Consider the following 22,416-nt stretch of genomic DNA (forward strand, 5'->3'; position numbering starts at 1 on the left):
CAGGCTGCCCCCCCCCTCTATATAATGCCCCATGCAGGCTGCCCCCCCCCTCTATATAATGCCCCATGCAGGCTGTCCCCCCCCCCTCTATATAATGCCCCATGCAGGCTGTCCCCCCCCTCTATATAATGCCCCATGCAGGATGTCCCCCCCCCCTCTATATAATGCCCCATGCAGGCTGCCCCCCCCTCTATATAATGCCCCATGCAGGATGTCCCCCCCCTCTATATAATGCCCCATGCAGGATGTCCCCCCCCCCCTCTTTATAATGCCCCATGCCTCCATACATTAAAAAAAAAAAATCAAATACTCACCTCCCTTCTCCTCACCTGCTACCTGCTGCCCGCTGCTCAGCTCCGAACTCCAGCGTTGTCGGCGTCTTCCCGTTCAGCGCTCCCTGTGACGGCTCAGGGGAGGGCGCGGTGAAAAGACGTCACCGCGCCCTCTGACCTGAGACGTCACAGGGAGCGCAGAGCAGGAAGACAGCGGATCTGCGGAGGCACGGGGAGAGGTAAGTATCGGGCTGCCGGGGCCCTGAGCAAGCGGCGGAGAAGGGCGGGCGCTGACACCGCTCTCCTCCGCCCATAGCCCAGCGGGGTGCGCGACCGCCAGTGGGCCCCTCTGCCTGCTCAGGGCCCCGGCATTTGCCCGGGTGCTGACGCCGGCCCTGTGTGGGAACACCCTATATCTGAGATAAGGGTCATTATTTACCCTCATTTGGTATTGTAGTCTGAAAACATTGACAAAGGGTAATGTTACAATCTTTGTGTTGGCATCAGTAACCCCTTCATTACCTGTGACAGACATGTTCGTCAAAGATAGTGTCCCTGCCTTTGATGTGGGCTTGCACACTGAACCTACATATTTCCCTGCACTTGATGACTGATTCAATCAACAGTCAAGTGGTTCTAACAGTCGCAGCTGGAGTTGAGTTCCGCCCACTGCTGTTAACCAGTTACACTCCCGCTGTCAATCACTGACCAGCCGGAAGCGCAGAATTCATCCCGCCCATCGGCGTCCCTGTCATGTGATCGGGGTGTGCCAATGAGTTGTCATGACAGACGGGGGAATTGTGATGACTCCCATGCCTGTCATTACGAGCTTCTTGTGAACGTCGCCCCATGGCCACGTTCATAGGAGATTGTAATTTCTGCTATACATACGGCTGAAGCACTGCTATGTATAGCACAGGCGATCGGACAATCGCAGCTTCAAATCTCCTAAGGGGATTACTGAAGACAGTATAAAAAAAAAAAAAAAAAACCCCACACAAGTTAAAAATCAAGCCTCCCCTTTGCCCAATTAAAAAAAAAACATTTGGTCACTGAATTCAGAAATGTCTTCTCTATCAAAATAGAAAATAAATGAATCCGATCGGTAAACAATAAAAAATGAAAATGGCAGAATTATGTTTTTTTTGGCCGCCGTAACATTGCAATAAGAGGCGAGCAAAACATCGTAACTACCCCAAATTGTATCAACAAAAACTTCTTGTGTCCCGAGCTGACGTAAGCCCTCACACAGCCCCAGATCTCGAAAAATGAAAAGTTATTGGTCTCGGAAAATAGCGACAAAAACAAATAAAAAAACAAAAACAAAACAACTATACATGTTTGGTATCTGTGTACTCATATTGACCTGGGAAATCATATTGTCAGATCAGTTTTACCATATACTGAATATGGTAAAAAAATACCCCAAAAACAATTGATGAAATGCTTTTTTTTGTTGTAATTTTTTGATTTTTTCCCCCCAGTTTTCAAGTACATAATAAGGTGAAAAAAAAAATGGCGTCGTTCAAAAGTTTTCAAGTAACGAGTTGATTAGGAGCATCGAACCGGTCTGTAGGAGCCAGAACTCATAATGGTTTGTAGGGTATTAAATACTTATTTCTCACTGCAAAATGCAAAAAAATGTATCTAATTTATACAATGTGATTTTCTTGATTCATTTTGGATATTCTATCTCTCAATGTGAAAATTAACCTAGCCTGTGGGCAAACTTACAAAAATAGCAAGGGATCAAATACTTATTTGCCCCACTGTGTGTGTGTGTATATATATATATATATATATATATATATATATATATATATATATATATATATATATATATATATATATATATATATATATATATATATATATATATATATATATATATATATATATCTCTGCGGGAATGAAATAAGAGCAAAAACTGGCCACTTCTGACCTGCTGACAGGTCCTCTAAATTTGCTCTTGAAGATTCACAATTACTACATTAGGCAGAGCAATCTAACACAAAGATATAGTTGTCTATATCATATTATTTTTATTATTATTTTTTTTTTAACAGACTTAGACTTTATATGTCTACATGCACAGGATTTTTAGCAGGTTTACTTGGGATGTGGTAAAGCTTTTTTTTTGTTATAAAAACTATGAGGAAGATTCACAAGTAATGGGTAGACACAGACTCAGACTGGCCCACTGGAGAATAGGAGAATCCTCTGGTGGGCCCCTGCGCAGGAGTTGGCCACCACCCTTTTTTCTGAGCTATACTTGGCACAATATTCTTGAGTCACTATGTACAGACAAAAGAAGCATGTTATTTATTTAACAATCAAACCAGATCAATATTATAGAAATTTGTGAATGAGAATAAAGTCATACTTGTATGTAGCTGAAAAGTGGGTCCCTGGAGTTGAGGTTACTGGTGGGCCCTTGGCACTCCAGTCCAACACTGGGTAGACATGTCCACAGGTATATTTGCTCAGGGGTCGTCCAATGGCAAAATGGCTTGCTGGGAAATTTAGGTGCACACCACCATTGGTCTTTAAGGCAGTTTTAAATGCTGCTTATAAGGCCATTGTACAACCCCTGGCAAAAATTATGGAATCACCGGGCTCGGAGGATGTTCATTCAGTTGTTTAATGTTGTTGAAAAAAAGCAGATCACAGACATTGCACAAAACTAAAGTCATTTCAAATGGCAACTTTAGGGCTTTAAGAAACACTAAAAGAAATCAAGATTAAAAATGTGGTACTCAGTAAGGGTAATTTTTTTCAGACCAAGCAGAGGGAAAAAATTATGGAGTCATGAAAAACAAACACACAAAAGAACTCTCCAATATATCACTAGTATTTTGTTGCACCACATCTGGCTTTAATAACAGCTTGCAGTCTCTGAGGCTTGGACTTAATGAGTGACATACAGTACTCTTCATCAATCTGGCTCCAACTTTCTCGGATTGCTGTTGCCAGATCAGCTTTGCAGGTTGGAGCCTTGTCATGGACCATTTTTTCAACTTCCACCAAAGATTTTCAATTGGATTGAGATCCGGACTATTTGCAGGCCATGACATTGACCTTATGTGTCTTCTTTGAAGGAATGTTTTCAGTTTTTGCTCTATGGCAGGATGCATTATCATCTTGAAAAATGATGTCAACATCCCCAAACATCCTTTCAATTGATGGGATAAGAAAACTGTCCAAAATATAAATGTAAACTTGGGCATTTATTGAAGATGTAATGACAGCCATCTCCCCAGTGCCTTTACCTGACATGCAGACCCATATCATCAACAGTGGAAATTTGCATGTTCTCTTCATGCAGTCATCTTTATAAATCTCATTGGAACGGCACTAGTGTTGAGCGAGTATGTTCTATTAACCCTTTCGCAGAGTATGCTCGGGCTGAGCTCCGAGTATTTATAGCTGCTCGGTGATATGGTTGAATCACTCCGTGTGCATGATTTGCAACTGTTTGACAGTTTTATTACATGTGAGGAATGTCTATTTCTTACACATTCCTCCCATGTAATAAAGCTGTCAAACAGTTGCAAATCATGCACACGGGAGCGATTCAACCACATCACCGAGCAGCTATAAATACTCGGAGCTCGGCCCGAGTGTACTCGGACAGAACATACTCGCTCAGCACTAAACGGCACCAAACAAAAGCTCCATCATCATCACCTTGCCCAATGCAGATTCGCGATTCATCACTGAATATGACTTTCATCCAGTCATCCACAGTCCATAATTGCTTTTCCTTAGCCCATTGTAACCTTGTTTTTTTCTGTTTAGGTGTTAATGATGGCTTATGTTTAGCTTTTCTGTATGTAAATCCCATTTCCTTTAGGCGGTTTCGTACAGTTCGGTCACAGACTGACTCCAGTTTCCTCCCATTCGTTCCTCATTTGTTTTGTTGTGCATTTCCTGTTTTGGAGACATATTGCTTTACGTTTCCGGTCTTGACGCTTTGATGTCTTCCTTGATCTACCAGTATGTTTGCCTTTAACAACCTTCCCATGTTGTTTGTATTTGGCCCAGATTTTAGACACAGCTGACTGTGAACAACCAACATCTTTTGCAACATTGCATGATGATTTACCTTCTTTTAAGAGTTTGATAATCCTCTCCTTTGTTTCAATTGACATCTCTCGTGTTGGAGCCATGATTCATGTCAGTCCACTTGGTGCAACAGCTCTCCAAGGTGTGATCACTCCTTTTTAGATGCAGACTAATGAGCAGATCTAATTTGATGCAGGTCTTAGTTTTGGAAATGAAAATTTACAGGGTGATTACATAATTTTTTCCTCAGAATTGAGTGATTCCATATTTTTTTCCCTCTGCTTGGTCTGAAAAAAATTACCCTTACTGAGTACCACAATTTTTAATCTTGATTTCTTTTAGTGTTTCTTAAAGCCCTAAAGTTGCCATTTGAAATGACTTTAGTTTTGTGCCATGTCTGTGATCTGCTTTTTTTCAACAACATTAAACAACTGAATGAACATCCTCCGAGCCCGGTGATTCCATAATTTTTGCCAGGGGTTGCATAAATGAGACGAGTGCTACTAGATTTTTTTTATCGGATAGCACTCAGACCAATGATATGCAATGGGGCAGTACTGATGAACGTTTTTTTTTTTTCATACCGATTCGGCATGAGAAAAAATATCGCAGTATGCGGCCAAGACCATTGAAGTATATGGGTGTGTGGAAATTATCAGACTGCACTCAGATGACATCTCTGATCAGACTGTCATTAGCATAATAATCGTTCCGACTCTCTCCTTACTGGTGACATTATACCCAACAGTGTGTGGCTGCAAAAAAATGTTTTGTCTCGGCAAATGACTAGTCAGGCCATACATGAAATATTGTGTACAAATTTGGGCTTCAGTGTCTAAGGACATAGCTGAACTAGAGCAGGTGCAGAGAAGAGTCTCCAAGGTTATTAAGGTAATGGGTGACCTGCAATATCAAGACAGGTAATCAAACTTGGGGTTATTCAGTTTGGAAAAACAACGGCTTATGGTAGATCTTATTACACTGCACAAATATATGAGGGGACAGTACAGAGATCTTTGTAATGATCTTTTTACTCATAGGTCTGCAACAGGGACAAAAGGGTATCCTCTATGTCCAGAGATAAGAAGTCTTAAGCCCAGTCACACTAAGTTTTGTTACGCAACAGCGACCTCAGCAGCGATCTCGCTACGTTTGACACGTAGCAGCGACCAGGCCCCTGCCGTGAGATCGCTGGTCGTGTCGAAATGGCCTAGACCATTTTTTGATCGTTGAGGTCCCGCTGGGTATCATGCATCGGTGTGTTTGACAACTGACCATCGACCTCGTTGGCGACTCAGAACTGAGAAGTCGTCCCTCATCGAGGTCTGAATCGTCAGAGTAGCTGCTATGTGACAGGGATCAACGACCGCCGACATTATACAGGTCGCTACGGGTCGCCGTATCGTTGCTACGTCGTTGGGAAGATCTGACTGTTTGACATCTCACCAGCGACCACATAGCGACGCAGCAACGATCCCTGCCAGCTCCTATCGATGTCGGGATCGCTGTAGCGTCGCTAAATGTGACGGTACCTTTAATCATAATCACAGACGCAGATTCTTTACTGTAAGAGCAGTGAGACTATGGAACTCTCTGCCGCATGATGTTGTAAAGGTTGATTCACTTTAAAAGTCCAGAGAGGACCTTCATGCCTTTCTTGTAAATATATTACAGGTTATGAGTACTAGATTCTAAGATGGACCATTCATCAAGCTGGAACGAATTTTTCTCTAGTATGGGGATATTAGCAGCTGCATGTTTTTTTTGCCTTCCTCTGACTTAACACGTTAGGATTATTCATTGAACTCAACGGACCCGTGTCTTTTTTCAATCTCAACAACTATGAAAGCATTCACCATTGTGTTTTTTTTCCTCTTTCTGCTTCTCTTTTTTTATCTTGTGGTATTTGGTGCCATTTTATGTGCCAAAATCTTAAAAATGGGACATTCAGGTTGATTAATTCTGCACAAAATTAAATATGCGCTTTTTTTGTCTTTTATCTATTTAGAGCAAAAATTTGCACATTATAATTAGATTTTTTTTGCAGAGTAAGGCTATGTGCCCACGACGTGTGTCCATGACGTCAGTGGTCATGTGACAGGTCACGCGACCGCCGTCAGCGGTCGCGTGACCTGTCACATGACTGCTGACGCCATAGAAGGTCCTTTTACATTACCGGTACCCGCCATGGAGCCAGCAGCGACGCCGGGAGCAGAACGGGGGCCATCGGAAGGCGAGTATAAGGTTATTTTTTATTTTAATTCTTTTTTTACTATGGTACCCGGGTCTGGAGGAGAGTCTCATCTTCTCCAGACCCAGGTACCATCCGCGCATTAATCGCATAAAATCCGCATGACTACATGTAGTCATGCGGATCTCATGCGATCCAATGCAAGTCAATGGCGGCGATTTCGCAGCGAACTCGCACTAGAATTGGTCTTGCTGCGGTTTTTACCACAATTCGAATTTGCAGCGGAAATTTCCGCATGATGTGCACAGCACATGCGGATTTGCATTGCAGTAAATGGCAGACCTATTACAAGTGATTTTAATGCGTTTTCACAGCGAAAATGCGCCGCAAAAACGCATTAAAATCGCTTTGTGTGCACATAGCCTAAAAGACTACAGATTTCGCATTCCAGTAGGGTATGGAAGTACAATCATTTAGCAACGTTTCAAAAAAATAATTAATGTTGAATTAGGCTAAATCATTCGGATAGGGGAAACCATGCAACCACACTGTAGACAAACAAGTAAAGTTAACTTAAAAAAAAGGTGCAAATTAAACAAAGAATAAGGCGCAAACATAAAAGTCAAGATTAGAACCTATTCACTACAGAAGAAAGAAGCAAAGACTATGATGAATCGGGATGTTTGTCTTCAGTGCTTGAACCATCAGACCTGCTGTTTTTGAGTATGGAGAATTCTTTTCTTCCAGTTCTATGCCCCAAGCACACATCATGAAACGGTCGATAAAATATTGTAGCGACCTATGTACCGATACAAAATGTGTGTAATACACAATGTGACACACTAGATTTATTGAGGTAAAACAACCACCTTTATTTCTTTATTCTTTTGACATCAGTTGAAACTTCCATCAAATTATTGTGCTTTCAAATACTCAGCTGCAATATTCTCCATACTAAAATTCAAGTATATTTAGCATATAGGAGGTATATCTCATGGTCGCACCATTTCCTTTTTATCCATAGAAATCAAATTTTGTTTGCATTACAGTAGTGATAGCTGCCTTCTTCTAAAACAAACATACAAAATAAAATCTGTAACAATCACTGCTTCCAATTATTTCATTGATTTTAGAGGCAAATAAAAACATGGAGAACAGATACGTAAAAAAACGTTAGTCACTTTCATGCAGATGAGCACGCACATGTGGCTGCATCGCGACCTAAAGCATGGCGACATGCAGATAAGTGCGATTTTTGTTCGATGGTTAACAACTGTTTGGTTTTGCAGCTGAACCGCAACTTTAACTGCACAAAAATGTGCAGATCTACGTGTTGGCATTGTTACGGACGTTACGACGTGGCAACGTGAGAACTTTGCCTTGCTCTTTGGGATAACTTGGTTTAAAAATCTGCTGATCAATAGTTTTATTATAAATAATCTTTTAAAAATTGATGTAGATAGAGATTAAACATATAAAACCAAAAAATACCTAATCAACAGAAAGTCATTGAGGTTACACAAAGATAATCAGGTGTAAGGCAGATATTGTATCAAAAGGGGTTGTTCGTTGGACAACAAGCTTCCATATGTTGGTACTGGCGGAGAGGAGTTGTTCATGAAGTCAAGAACTCCTGGCATTAACCGTAGGAGAGACAGTCTCAGCACTATCAAAAATATAATATCACCTGAGATTTGGGCAGGACATAAAAAGAATATGTTAGCAGGACACATCACAAACTATTTATATGCGCATGTAGACAAGTCCAGCAATACCTTTACATGGCCATTCTATTCCTGCGAAATCAGCATTTGAACTGAAATGTAAGAGAGGCTTAAGAGCTATTGTAGATCTGCTGCCTCTGTCACTTCAGCTCTATTCCTCGTCTAGTGCAGTCTCCTTCTGCTTGACTAATTGCCTGAAGTCACACAGCATAGAGGCACAGTCAAGCAGGAAGAGGCAGCGCTGGGTGAGTAGTAGAGCTGGAGCGACAGAAGCTTCAGATTTACAACAGTCCTTGAACCATCATTTCAAAACGCTGAGTTCTCATTAATGGAGGAACGGAGTGACCATGTAAAGGTATTGCTGGACAAGTTTTTGAGCTCTATATACCTATATAAATAGTTTGGAATATGAAATCTTGCTGACAGATGCCCTTTAAAAAGAAAATAAATAAACTTGGTAAAGTGCTGGGACAGCTTTATGATGAGCTAGTAGCTGGTAGACCTGCCACATGAAAGTGTTTCCAAATTAAGCAACCTCGTTAAACACATCCTGATCATATAAATGTTTAAACAGTTGGGAAAAAAATTGCTCTGTAATAAGAATGCAGAGTTTTGCTACATTCTAGAATAGGGACAAGGAGTTAGCGGAGTTACAGGTAGGTGTAATTACTTTCAAGAAGAAAGCTTTCAGCACCACAGTTTAAAAACTTACAACTTATTGGTGTAAATCAAAAGATGCCCAGGCAACACAGGGAAGAGGGGAAATTTGTCAAAACCAGCTGAAGGAAAATATGGAGCAGCTTTAAGTACAAAGGACTGATCTGCTGCCGAATTTCTGCAACGTGAATTCCAACAGAAACTATAGTGGCAAAATCTGCAGCAAATCGTGCACATTTCCTTGCAACAATGCCTGCATTGCAAAGAGTAACATCTGCTGTGAAAACCTACAGCATAAATTCACATGATGCAGATTTAAAATCCACAACAATTGTCCATTTCCTTTGTGGATTTTTTTTTCTGCATCGTGTGGATAAGATTTTGTAAAATCTGGGCTGAAAATAATTTGTGCAATCTTCCCATGTTACATACTCTGTGTGTCCAAAAAATTGTATAAAACATAGGAGTGTGAAACGAACCCCTTCAACTTTACACTAGTTTCCTTTGGTATGTTCATTCGGCACTTAGCCCTTGTGATTAATCTATGAATATCAAAGACAAGTGATAAAAGCGCTATTCACTTTAGGAAGGAGATGGGAAACCTTTTAATTATGCATTCAAATGATGAAACCCAAACCTAAAGTTTTTCTTACTGCTTATAATTAACCTGTACCAACTTCCTTATATATTTGACTCTTAAAAGATAGAAACATTTAAAGACTAAGGGCTCTCATTCTACCACATAACCTGTGGCACAACTACAGTCCGATCGTCCTCGATGCAAAATTTGGACCTCTCACCCTTCCCCCGCATGTTGGTTAGATATATGGGCCCTTGTAGCGTTCTAAATCCTAAAAGGACATACAAGTTACCCCCTCCTCTCCCCTTTATGTAGTAATGTTCCCCATCTTGGGCTCCTTCCATATATACATGTCCCCCATCCTGAATTATATACTGTACATGTCCCCATCTTGGCTACATCCTGGTATCTATGTTCTCTATCTTGGTATATATGTCCCTTATCCTGGTAAATATATCCCCCACCCTGGTATATATGTCCATTATCCAGGGCCCCATCCTGGTATATATGCTTCTTATCCTGGGTCCCATCCTGGTATATGGTATATATATATCCCCCATTCTGGTATATGTCCCCCATTGTATCCTCCATTCTGGTATATGTCCCCCATTGTGCCACTGTCTTTTAATACATGGAAAAAAAATAAGTGGTTCTACTCACATTCCCTCTACTCCCCCGCCGCTCGGCGTCCTTTTCTGGAGCCGGCAGCTGACTTCAGTTTGCAAGCGAAGGGAGCGAATGATGTCACTGCCATGCGCCCCCAGTCACGTGCACGCTGATATCAGCTGCTGGTCTCTGATTGGCCAGCAGCATTTCAGTGAACGGACCCGGCGGGTGTATCAGAAGATGCACATCAAGTTGAAGTTTGTCAGCGGGCCCCCCAGTCACGCCCCTGTGTATAACACGTCCGAGAACGATCCTATGTTTTTTCGGATAGCACTCCGCTTAATGTTATAGTATGGAGCCGTGCAGATCTGCGACTTTTTTCGGCATGAGAAAACAATTGCAGCATGCTGCGGGTGCATCTGATAATCAGATCACGCACAGCCATATAAATCTATGGGTGCGTGTGAAATATCGGACTGCACTCGGATATTATCCGAATGCAGTCTGATGTATGCTCACAGAGACCATGGAGAAGATGGAGAAATTAAGTTCTCCGTCTTCTCCACACATGCGAGAGAATCGGAGCACACTCAGATCACACTCGAATCAAACTCTGACAGAGTTTGTGCAGAGTGTCATTAGCATAATAAGTAAAATTCTCTCGCATGAGAAAATCTATGCCAGTGTGAGCGTACCCTAAAGGGGTTGTCCTTTGAATATGTATTATGGCAGCGTACGTCACTTAGCCCCAATCACTTGATTGGAATAGTGTTACAAACCTATATTTAATGCCTATTGATCTTTTGTGGAAATATCCTTTTCAAATGTAACTCTTTTATAGTTTTGCCTATCTGCCGTACAAACGCTAATGATTTTCTTTGTGTAACCCATAAAAACAAATGCCATAGAAAAGAAAGTGAAGTACATAGACACAGAAATGAATCAACTTCAATCAATCATCAATGCAAAACAGAATGCGGACATGTGAGGGCCAGAAGCTTTTCTTGATTTCACATTTTGGTTTGGTCTCTTAACGGCTCAGGACATAATATCTTTTCAAGTTTTATTGAAAATGTATTTAAAAAAAATACCAAAAGTGGTAAAGAACCTACTTTGTTCACAATTGCACTTTTTCAGGAAATAATACAAATCCAAAATAATTTAATAGGCAAAAAGGTGCCCTTCATAAATCTAGAACCTGTCATGATTTCTTTATGCAGCGATGGGAAGAGTCAGTGTTCAAGACTTCAATCATTGCTCTCAGTGTAGGAAATGATTCCGATACAGATGGAAGGCTCTTGTACGAAGCAGGCAAGCTGGGGAACAAAACATCATTGTCATACTACATTAACCTCGTATTGACCAAGCCAGAAATTGCCTTAATGACCAGCTCATTTTTATACATTTTTGACTATGTTTCAGCAGTTATAACTTTTGATTTTGTTATATGATGTGACTCTATGAGGCCTTACTACTACCACTATCAAAGGTGTGTGTGCAATACATTCATCAATTTATTATAATCATGTAGAGACCTAACGTTTTTTTTTTTTTTTTCTTTTTTACAGAATTAAATTTATTTTATGCAAACTTAAATGTAATCAAAATAGAATAAAGTCTGCAAAAAATGCCCTATCACAATTTTTATTTAGATTTTCATTGCAGAATTGCCGTTAGGGAAACTCCTACTGTTCCTTAAACGAAGCCCGTCATTACTTGGACTAAGCACAGGCACTTTGTGCACCGATGGCATGAACGAACACTTCAGTGCACCTCCCCAGCTAGTTTTTTTTCACCATCTCCATCTTGATTAAAATAAGTAGGTGGGAAGCTGCACTGAACTGTTTGAACAGTCAGTTTGTACTGACAAACTCCCTTAGGCTATGTGCCCACGATGCAGAATTGCTCCGGATTTTATCTTGAGCATTTCTGCATCTCCCTTGCAGAAAAAAACTCATGCGGATTATTGTACATGCGTTTTTCCTGCCAGGGAGAAGCGGAAGTAAAGCGTTCTTCACATGCAAACAGCATGGATTTATATAGTGTGACCGTAAAGAATGGTAAAAATATATTATATATATATATATATATATATACACACACACACATACACATATACATACACTGTATACTTACCTTCCGATGGCCCTGCAGTCTTTACACTGTGTTCCAAATTATTATGCAAATAATATTTTCTCAGATTTTCCCAAATTACCTATATGAATTGCAGTCATTGTAATTTTCCCGTCAAATAACTATTAGAGTACAATTGAAAGGTTTTTGTACAAACTGCCTATGATAACAGTATATTTTTAAAAAAATAAAAAACTCAAACTGCACTCAAAATGCATGTTCCAAATTATTATGCACAGCAGAGTTTTCAACCTTTTCATTAATAAAGAACAAAAAAATGGTCATTTTGAAATCATAAGCATTAGCAGGTTATTACAAACTGAAATCAAACAGTTTTCAACTCAAAACTTTATTCTAGGTGATGTTACATTTGCACATAGGACCCCTTGTTCGAAAGGAGCTTCTGAACTCTCTCATCCATTGAATTTGTCAGGTTTTGGATGGTTTCTGCTTTAATTGTTTTGCATGAGGACAGAATACCCTCCCAGAGCTGTTGCTTAGATGTGAACTGCCTCCCGCCATCATAGACACTCCTTTTGATGATGCTCCAGAGGTTCTCAATGGGGTTGAGGTCAGGGGAGCATGGGTGCCACACCATAAGTTTGTCCCCTTTTATGCCCATAGCAGCCAGAGATGCAGATGTGTTATGTGCAGCATGAGACGGGGCATTATCATGCATGAAAATGATCTTGCTGCGGAATGCACGGTTCTTCTTCTTGAACCATGGCAGGAAGTGCTGTTTGAGAAACTCAGCATACATTATGGAGTTCATCTTTACCCCTTCAGGGATCCTAAAAGGGCCGACAATCTCTCTCCCCATGATTCCAGCCCAAAACATTACTCCACCTCCTCCTTGTTAGCGTCGTAGCCGTGTTTGCATGGAGTGTCCATCAACCAGCCATCCTCCACTCCATCCATCTGGACCATGCCCTGCCCTGTCAGGTTTAATAAGTGGGATTTCTTGCCTTATAAATGGGGTTGGGACCATCAGTTGTGTTGTGCAGAAGTCAGGTGGATACACAGCTGATAGTACTACTGAATAGACTGTTAGAATTTGTATTAAGGCAAGAAAAAAGCAGCTAAGTAAAGAAAAACAAGTGGCCATCATTACTTTAAGAAATGAAGGTCAGTCAGTCCGAAAAATTGGGCAAACTTTGAATGTGTCCGCAAGTGCAGTTGCAAAAACCATCAAGCACTACAAAGAAACTGGCTCACATGAGAACCGCCCCAGGAAAGGAAGACCAAGAGTCACCTCTGCTTCTGAGGATAAGTTTATCCGAGTCACCAGCCTCAGAAATCGCAGGTTAACAGCAGCTCAGATTAGAGACCAGGTCAATGCCACAAAGAGTTCTAGCAGTAGACACCCCTACAACAACTGTTAAGAGGAGACTTTGTGCAGCAGGCCTTCATGGTAAAATAGCTGCTAGGAAACCACTGCTAAGGACAGGCAACAAGCAGAAGAGACTTGTTTGGGCTAAAGAACACAAGGAATGGACATTAGACCAGTGGAAATCTGTGCTTTGGTCTGATGAGTCCAAATTTGAGATCTTTGGTTCCAACCACCGTGTCTTTGTGCGACTCAGAAAAGGTGAACGGATGGACTCTACATGCCTGGTTCCCACAGTGAAGCATGGAGGAGGAGGTGTGATGGTGTGGGGGTGCTTTGCTGGTGACACTGTTGGGGATTTATTCAAAACCGAAGGCATACTGAACCCAGCATGGCTACCACAGCATCTTGCAGCGGCATGCTATTCCATCCGGTTTGCGTTTAGTTGGACCATCATTTATTTTTCAACAGGACAATGACCCCAAACACACCTCCAGGCTGTATAAGGGCTATTTGACCAAGAAGGAGAGTGATGGGGTGTTACGCCAGATGACCTGGCCTCCACAGTCACCAGACCTGAACCCAATCGAGATGGTTTGGGGTGAGCTGGACCGCAGAGTGAAGGCAAAAGGGCCAACAAGTGCTAAGCATCTCTGGGAACTCCTTCAAGATTGTTGGAAGACCATTTCCAGTGACTACCTCTTGAAGCTCATCAAGAGAATACCAAGAGTGTGCAAAGCTGTCATCAAAGCAAAAGGTGGCTACTTTGAAGAACCTAGAATATAAGACATATTTTCAGTTGTTTCACACTTTTTTGTAAAGTATATAATTCCACATGTGTTAATTCATAGTTTTGATGCCTTCAGTGTGAATGTACAATTTTCATAGTCATGAAAATACAGAAAAATCTTTAAATGAGAAGGTGTGTCCAAACTTTTGGTCTGTACTGTATATACACACACACTGTGTGCAGAATTATTAGGAAAGTTGTATTTTAGAGGATTATTTTTATTATTGATCAACAACTATGTTCTCAATCAACCCAAAAGACTCAAATATCCAAGCTTAATATTTTTGGAAGTTGGAGTGGGTTTTTTTTAGATTTGGCTATCTTAGGAGGATATCTGTTTGTGAAAGTAACTATTACTGTGCAGAATTATTAGGCAACTTAATAAAAAACAAATATAATCCCATCTCACTTGTTTATTTTCACCAGGTAAACCAACATCAGTGCACAAAATGTAGAAATAAACATTTCTGACATGCAAAAACAAAAACAAAAAAAAATAGTGATCAATATAGCCACCTTTCTTTATGATGACACTCAACAGCCTTCCATCCATAGATTCTGTCAGTTGCTTGATCTGTTTTCGATCAACATTGCGTGCAGCAGCCACCACAGCCTCCCAGACACTGTTCCAAGAGGTGTACTGTTTTCCCTCCCTGTAGATCTCACATTTTATGATGGACCACAGGTTCTCTATGGGGTTCAGATCAGGTGAACAAGGGGGTCATGTCATTATTTTTTCTTCTTTTAGACCTTTACTGGCCAGCCACGCTGTGAAGTAGTTGGATGCATGTGATGGAGCATTGTCCTGCATGAAAATCATGTTTTTCTTGAACGATACCGACTTCTTCCTGTACCACTGCTTGAAGAAGTTGTCTTCCAGAAACTGGCAGTAGGTCTGGGAGTTGAGCTTCACTCCATCCTCAACCCGAAAAAGTCCCACAAGTTCATCTTTGATGATACCAGCCCATACCAGTACCCCACCTCCACCTTGCTGGTGTCTTCGTCGGAGTGGAGCTCTCTGCCCTTTACTGATCCAGTCTCTGGCCCATCTATCTGGCCCATCAAGAGTCACTCTCATTTCATCAGTCCATAAAACCTTTGAAAAATCAGTCTTAAGATATTTCTTGGCCCATTCTTGACGTTTTATCTTATGTTTCTTGTTCAAAGGTGGTCGTTTTTCAGCCTTCATTACCTTGGCCATGTCCCTGAGTATTGCACACCTTGTGGTTTTTGATACTCCAGTAACGTTGCAGCTCTGAAATATGGAAAAACTGGTGGCGAATGGCATCTTGGCAGCTTCACGCTTGATTTTCGTCAATTCATGGGCAGTTAGTTTGCGCCTTTTTTGGCCAACACGCTTCTTGCAACCCTGTCGGCTATTTGCCATGAAATGCTTGATTGTTCGGTGATCACGCTTCAAAAGTTTGGAAATTTCAAGACTGCTGCATCCCTCTGGAAGACATCTCATAATTTTGAACTTTTCAGAGTCCGTCAAATCTCTATTCTGACCCATTTTGCCAAAGGAAAGGAAGTTGCCTAATAATTGAGCACACCTTATATAGGGTGTTGATGTCATTAGTAAACACCTCTCCATTACAGAGATGCACATCACCAGATTTACTTAATTGGTAGTTGGCTTTCAAGCAGATAGCTTGGAGTATATATATATATACATACACACACACACATACATACATGGTCAAAATTGTTGGTACCTCTCGTTTGATGAAAGAAAAACCCACAATGGTCACAGAAATTACTTGAATCTGACAAAAGTAATGATAAATTAAAAATCTATGAAAATGAAAGTCAGACACTGCTTTTCTGCTTCCACAGAATTTAAAAAAAATTAAACTCATGAAATAGGCCTGTGCAAAAAGGACGGTACTCTTAACGTAATACTTTGTTGAACAACCTTTTGAGGCAATCACTGCAATCAAATGATTTCTGTAAGTGTCAATGAGACTTCTGCACCTCTCGACAGGTATTTTGGCCCACTCCTCATGAGCAAACTGCTCCAGTTGTCTCATGTTTGAAGGTTGCCTTTTCCAGATGGCATGTTTCAGCTCTTTCCAAAGATGCTCAATAGGATTTAGGTCAGGGCTCATAGAAGGCCACTTCAGAATAGTCCAATGTTTTCCTCTTAGCCATTCTTGGGTGTTTTTAGCTGTGTGTTTTGGGTCATTATCCTGTTGCAAGACCCATGACCTGCGACTGAGACCAAGCTTTCTGACACTGGGCAGCACATTTCTCTCTAGAATTCCTTGATAGTCTTGAAATTTCATTGTACGCTGCACAGTTTCACCCTGTGCCAGATGCAGCAAAGCAGCCCCAGAACATAACAGAGCCTCCTCCATGTTTCACAGTAGGGACAGTGTTCTTTTCTTAATATGCTTCATTTTTACGTCAGTGAACATAGAGCTGATGTGCCTTACCAAAAACTTCTATTTTTGTCTCATCTGTCCATAGGACATTCTCCCAGAAGCTATGTGGCTTGTCAACATGTAATTTGGCAAATTCCAGTCTGGCTTTTTTATGTTTTTGTTTCCAACAATGGTGTTCTCCTTGGTCGTCTCTTATGAAGTCCACTTTGGATCAAACAACGACGGATGGTGCAATCTGACACTGATGTTCCTTGAGCTTGAAGTTCACCTTTAATCTCTTTAGAAGTTATCCTGGGCTCTTATGTTACCACTAGATGGTGGCCCGATTCTAACGCATCGGGTATTCTAGAATATGTATGTAGTTTATTTATGAAGATTTAAGAATAATGTAATGAATACACAGGATTTTCCGGGTAAAATATAAACATCATAAAATTTTATTGCTCATAGAACTTAATACAACTGAACAAAATTATTAAACAGATCATCAAAATATATAAACCATTACATGAATATCTAACCTGACTGAACTACGTGGCACTGTGACTGACAGAACTTGTTCAGTAAAGGTGAGTGAACTAAGTCGAGCTTTGACTGGGGGTTAAATTCTGCGCCAATATCTGATTGGTCGCGGCAAGCCGGGCGCGACCAATCAGCGATATTGGTGTGCAATTTAAACCCCGCTTCGCGGATTGGTCGCGCCCGGCCGTGACCAATCAGCGAAGCGGAGTTTTAAGGGGTTGTCCACTACTTTAAATTAACCCCCCAATGTATCCCCCCGGGGTCCCTAATGAATTTCGTAAATACCTCATGTTACCAATACTGCCTGTGCGCGGCGCTATCGCTGACCGCGCACAGGCAGCAATGACCCCCGGCTGCAGCCGGCTCTTGCTTCCGCTTACCTAACGACTATTTGCGGCTGCAGCCAGGGGGTCTCCTGTTTCGCGGTGAGCGACAGGTTGTGGGCGGGGTTATCCCCCATCGCGTCACACCCAGCATCCGTCGCGCGCCCATTCATTGAGAGAGCGCGCGGTGGATGCCGGGTGTGACGCGATGGGGGATAACCCCGCTCACAACCTGTCACTCACCGTGGAACACGGAACAGGAGACCCCTGGCTGCAGCCGCAAATAGTCGTGACGTAAGAGGTAGCAATAGCCGGCTGCATCCGGGGGTCATGTGCTGCCTGTGCGTGGTCAGTGATAGCGCTGCGCACAGGCAGTATTGGCAACATAAGGTATTTACAAAATTCATTAGGGGCCCCGGGGGGATACATTGGGGGGCTAATTTAAAGTAGCCGCGCCAATATTGCTGATTTGGTCGCGCCCGCCCGGGCGCGAACAATCAGCGAAGCGTGGTTCAGATCCCACGCCACTTCTCGGCCGGACTGCACCAGTCGCGAGCGGCTGGCGCGACCAATCAGCGACGCAGGATTTCTGTTACAGACAAACAGACAGAATTAGACGATTATATATATAGATTCGTATTATCCGTCTCCTTGATTTGTCATCAATTTTCCTCCTGCGGCCACGTCCAGGGAGGTTGACTACAGTCCCATGGATCTTAAATTTCTGAATAATATGTGCAACTGTAGTCACAGGAACATCAAGCTGCTTGGAGATGGTCTTGTAACCTTTACCTTTAACATGCCTGTCTATAATTTTCTTTCTAATCTCCTGAGACAACTCTTTCCTTTGCTTCCTCTGGTCCATGTTGAGTGTGGTACACACCATGTCACTAAACAGCACAGTGAGCATCTGTAGCCCTATATACAGGCCCACTGACTGAATACAAGATTGTAGACACCTGTGATGCTAATTAGTGGATACAACTTGATTGAACATGCCCCTTTTGTCACATTATTTTCAGGGGTACCATCATTTCTGTCCAGGCCTATTTCATGAGTTTATTTATTTTTTTTAAATTCTGTGGAAGCAGGGTTGAAAAGCAATGACTGACTTTCATTTGTTCATTTTCACAGATTTTTAATTTATTACTTTTGTAACATTCAAGTTATTTCTGTGACCATTGTGGGTTTTTCTTTCATTAAACGAGGGGTTCCAACAATTTTGACCACGTGTGTGTGTGTATAATATACACATACATATATACATACATATACACACAAGTATTTATGTGCAGGGTGTGTGCATTTGAGTATGTACATTTCTGCCAGAGGCACATATCACTTGTAAGATTCCTATTGTATTAAGTGGTGAGCGCCTTTTAATGAATTTGGTGCATCTTACTATACCAGTCTTAATGAATCAGGCCAATTGTTCTCATTATCACATTGCCTGGTGTAAACAGGAGATGTGCTGCCGATAACAAGATATGTATGGGAACCAAACGATCTATTAGTGATCATTGTAACCCCACTGTTGTTCGTCAGCATGTTTAAAGAATAAGATTGTTGCACATGGAAAATGGGAATAGAATCTCAAGAAATTCATGATGGAATTCATGGTTTGGAGAGTTATGTTTATGTTCCAGAATATGATGATATGATTATATTGAATAAATGTTGATTGTTGTTCATGGAAACAAATTAAGACTTCCCCTGAAAATAAGCCCTACCCCATCTTCAGGAGCAAAAAATAATATAAGAGCCTGTCTTATTTTTAGAGAAACACAGTAGCTGTGGCCAGAAGACAGTGGACAGACATTAACTTATTAATATGTAAGCACTTTGAGAGTTTTATAGACGAGACAGAAAACATCTTTATAGGAAATATGAAAACTACAGAAAACAAACACGTACGTTTCATAAGGTTTTTTTTTTCTTCACTTAAAATTTTTCAATTACCTTCTTAGATTCATCCAGCTTTTGGAGGTTTTGCTGAATGCTTCGGATCCTCCTGCCGTCATAGCTTCAAAATCTACCAGCTGAAAGCAAAATTATTGGAAATAATTAATTAGCAGCTGCTTTAATGGCCAAAGCACAAAACTATACAAGAGTCTAAAAATATAGAAGCACCTTGTGCAGCAAAAAAAAGAGAAGGGAGAAGTACAGACTCATAGTATGTACTGAAATACATATACCGTATTTTTCGGACTATAAGACGCACCGGACCATAAGACGTACCTAGGTTTTAGAGGAGGAAAATAATAAAAAACATTTTAAGCAAAAAATGTGTTCATGATGCACTTTTAAGGGAGAGGGGGTCTTCTGCTGACACTGGTATAGGGGTAATATCCCCCAATTCTGACAATATCCTCTATACTAGTATATATGCCCCCCCCCTTCCTTTTATACGTTGTCCCCATCCCCATCCTGGTATGCCTGGCATCCCTCCATCCTGGTATGCATGGAATACCTCAATCCTGGTATGCATGGCACCCCTCATCCCTATCCTGGTATGCATGGCACCCTTCATCCCTATTCTGGTATGCATGGCACCCTTCATCCCTATCCTGGTATACATGGCACCCCTCATCCCTATCCTGGTATGCATGGCACCCCTCATCCCTATCCTGGTATGCATGGCACCCCTCATCCCTATCCTGGTATGCATGGCACCCCTCATCCCCATCCTGGTATGCATGGCACCCCTCATCCCTATCCTGGTATGCATGGCACCCCTCATCCCTATCCTGGTATGCATGGCACCCCTAATCCCTATCCTGGTATGCATGGCACCCCTAATCCCTATCCTGGTATGCATGGCACCCCTAATCCCTATCATGGTATTCATGGCACCCCTCATCCCTATCCTGGTATGCATGGCACCCCTCATCCCTATCCTGGTATGCATGGCACCCCTCATCCCTATCCTGGTATGTATGGCCCCCTCATCCTTACCCTGGTATGTATGGCCCCCTCATCCTTACCCTGGTATGTATGGCCCCCTCATCCTTACCCTGGTATGTATGGCCCCCTCATCCTTATCCTAGTATGCATAGTCCCCCTAATCCCCATCAGGCTGCACATAAAAAAAAAAAAATAATAAACACTCAGGCTATGTGCCTACGATGCAGAAATGCTCCGGATTTTTCCTGAGCGTTTCTGCATCTCCCTGGCAGAAAAAAACGCATGCGGATTGTACATGCGTTTTTCCTGCCAGGGACATGCGGATGTGAAGCGTTCTTCACATGCATTTCCGCATGCGGGTTGACAAGCGCTTTCCAAGCGATTTTAGCATCACTTGGAAAGTGCTTGACAACTTGGTCACACTGTATAAATCCATGCAAACGGTATGGATTTATATAGTGTGACCGTAAAGAATGGTAATATATATATTATATATATATATATATATATATATATATATATATATATATATATACTTACATGGGCGTGGAGAGAGGTTGAATATTCATGCCCTTTAACAGCGGGCACAGGCGATTCCGGCAGCAGCAGGAGCCGCAGCGCGGCTACACTGTGTGCCGCTATTAAGGAGCATGAATATTCAGTGCTCCCCAACATTCAGACTATAAGACGCCCCCCCCATTTTCCTCCAAAATTTTGGAGGAAAAAAGTGCGTCTTATAGTCCGAAAAATACGGTAACAAATAAGCATAAAATGTGCAATATGGTAAATTATAATATTTCTGTAAACGAATCAATTACCATATGTCTGCTGTAGCCACAAACTACTGATTTATAGTAATTTTACACTTTGTGTGGGAACTAGAGCTCTAAAATTAAGAGAAATTTGTGCACTGAAATTGTTTGACAAAAACAGCTTAGTAATTTTAGAGAAAATAAATGTACCTTTCCTTTAGGAATCTTCCCTGAAACCTCTTTACCACCGGCCATTAAAGCTCCCATAATTACAGAATAAGCAACCACACTGAAAAGGAGAAGGAAGAAACAAAAATACTTGTAAACAGCGATGAAGAAAAGAAAAATAATATATATATCCATCATATTATTGCCACTACAGTCATTGCCAAATGTTGACTGAACGAAATTTTGGTTTCACAAAGTTTGCTGCTTAACACTTTCGCCCCCCAGCCTGTTTTCAACTTCATGACCAGGGCAATTTTTTCAATTCTGACCACTGTCACTTTGTGTGGTAATAACGCTTCAACGCATTGCAGTGATTCTGAGATTGCTTTAGGCTATCCTGTATTTCATCTTAGTGGTAAATTTTGGTTCATGCGATTTGCATTTATTTATGAAAATATTGTAAATTTGACAAAAAAAAAATTAGAAAATTCTGCAATTTTCAAACTTTACATTTTTATGGCATTAAATCAGATAATTATACCACACAAAATAATTAATAAAATAACACTTTCCACATGTCTACTTTACATCAACATCATTTTTGAACATTTTTTTTATTAGGAAGTTAAAAGTTTAAATCAGCAATTTCTCATTTTTCCAACAAGATTTACAAAACCATTTTTTTTTTTTAGGGACCACATCCTTTTTGAAGTGACTTTGAGGGGTCTATGTGACAGATAATATCCAAAAGTGACCCCATTTTAAAAACTACACCCCTCAAAGTGCTCCAAACCACATTCAAGAAGCTTACGGGCTTTACTTTTCCCCACAAAAATATTGCTTTAGCCCCAAATTTTGCATTTTCAAAATGTTAACAGTAGAAAATGGACCATACAATCTGTTGTGCAGTTTCTCCTGGGTACACAGATACCTCCTATCTGGTGGAAAACGACTATTTGAGCGCATGCCAGGGCTCGCAAAGAAAAGAGCACCATTCAACTTTTGGAGCACAAAATTG

General features: G+C 41.2%; 1 protein-coding gene across 1 annotated transcript in view; it reads right to left on the reverse strand.

The window, feature by feature from the left end:
- Positions 1-11,141: 11,141 nt before the first annotated feature.
- The window catches only part of TTC13 (tetratricopeptide repeat domain 13), a 119,605-nt gene continuing 108,330 nt past the window's right edge, over positions 11,142-22,416 (reverse strand). The window contains exons 21-23 of the mRNA XM_073672661.1: positions 21,441-21,519; positions 19,534-19,613; positions 11,142-11,411 (exon numbers count right to left, since the gene is read on the reverse strand). Of these exons, the coding sequence (XP_073528762.1) occupies positions 11,297-11,411; positions 19,534-19,613; positions 21,441-21,519 (274 nt within the window). The 3' untranslated portion in view covers positions 11,142-11,296. The remainder of the gene's footprint in view (positions 11,412-19,533; positions 19,614-21,440; positions 21,520-22,416) is intronic.

The sequence above is a fragment of the Phyllobates terribilis genome, unplaced genomic scaffold (genome assembly GCF_046119375.1).
Source record: "Phyllobates terribilis strain yellow unplaced genomic scaffold, ASM4611937v1 Scaffold_3__8_contigs__length_932513732, whole genome shotgun sequence".
Lineage (NCBI taxonomy): Eukaryota > Metazoa > Chordata > Amphibia > Anura > Dendrobatidae > Phyllobates > Phyllobates terribilis.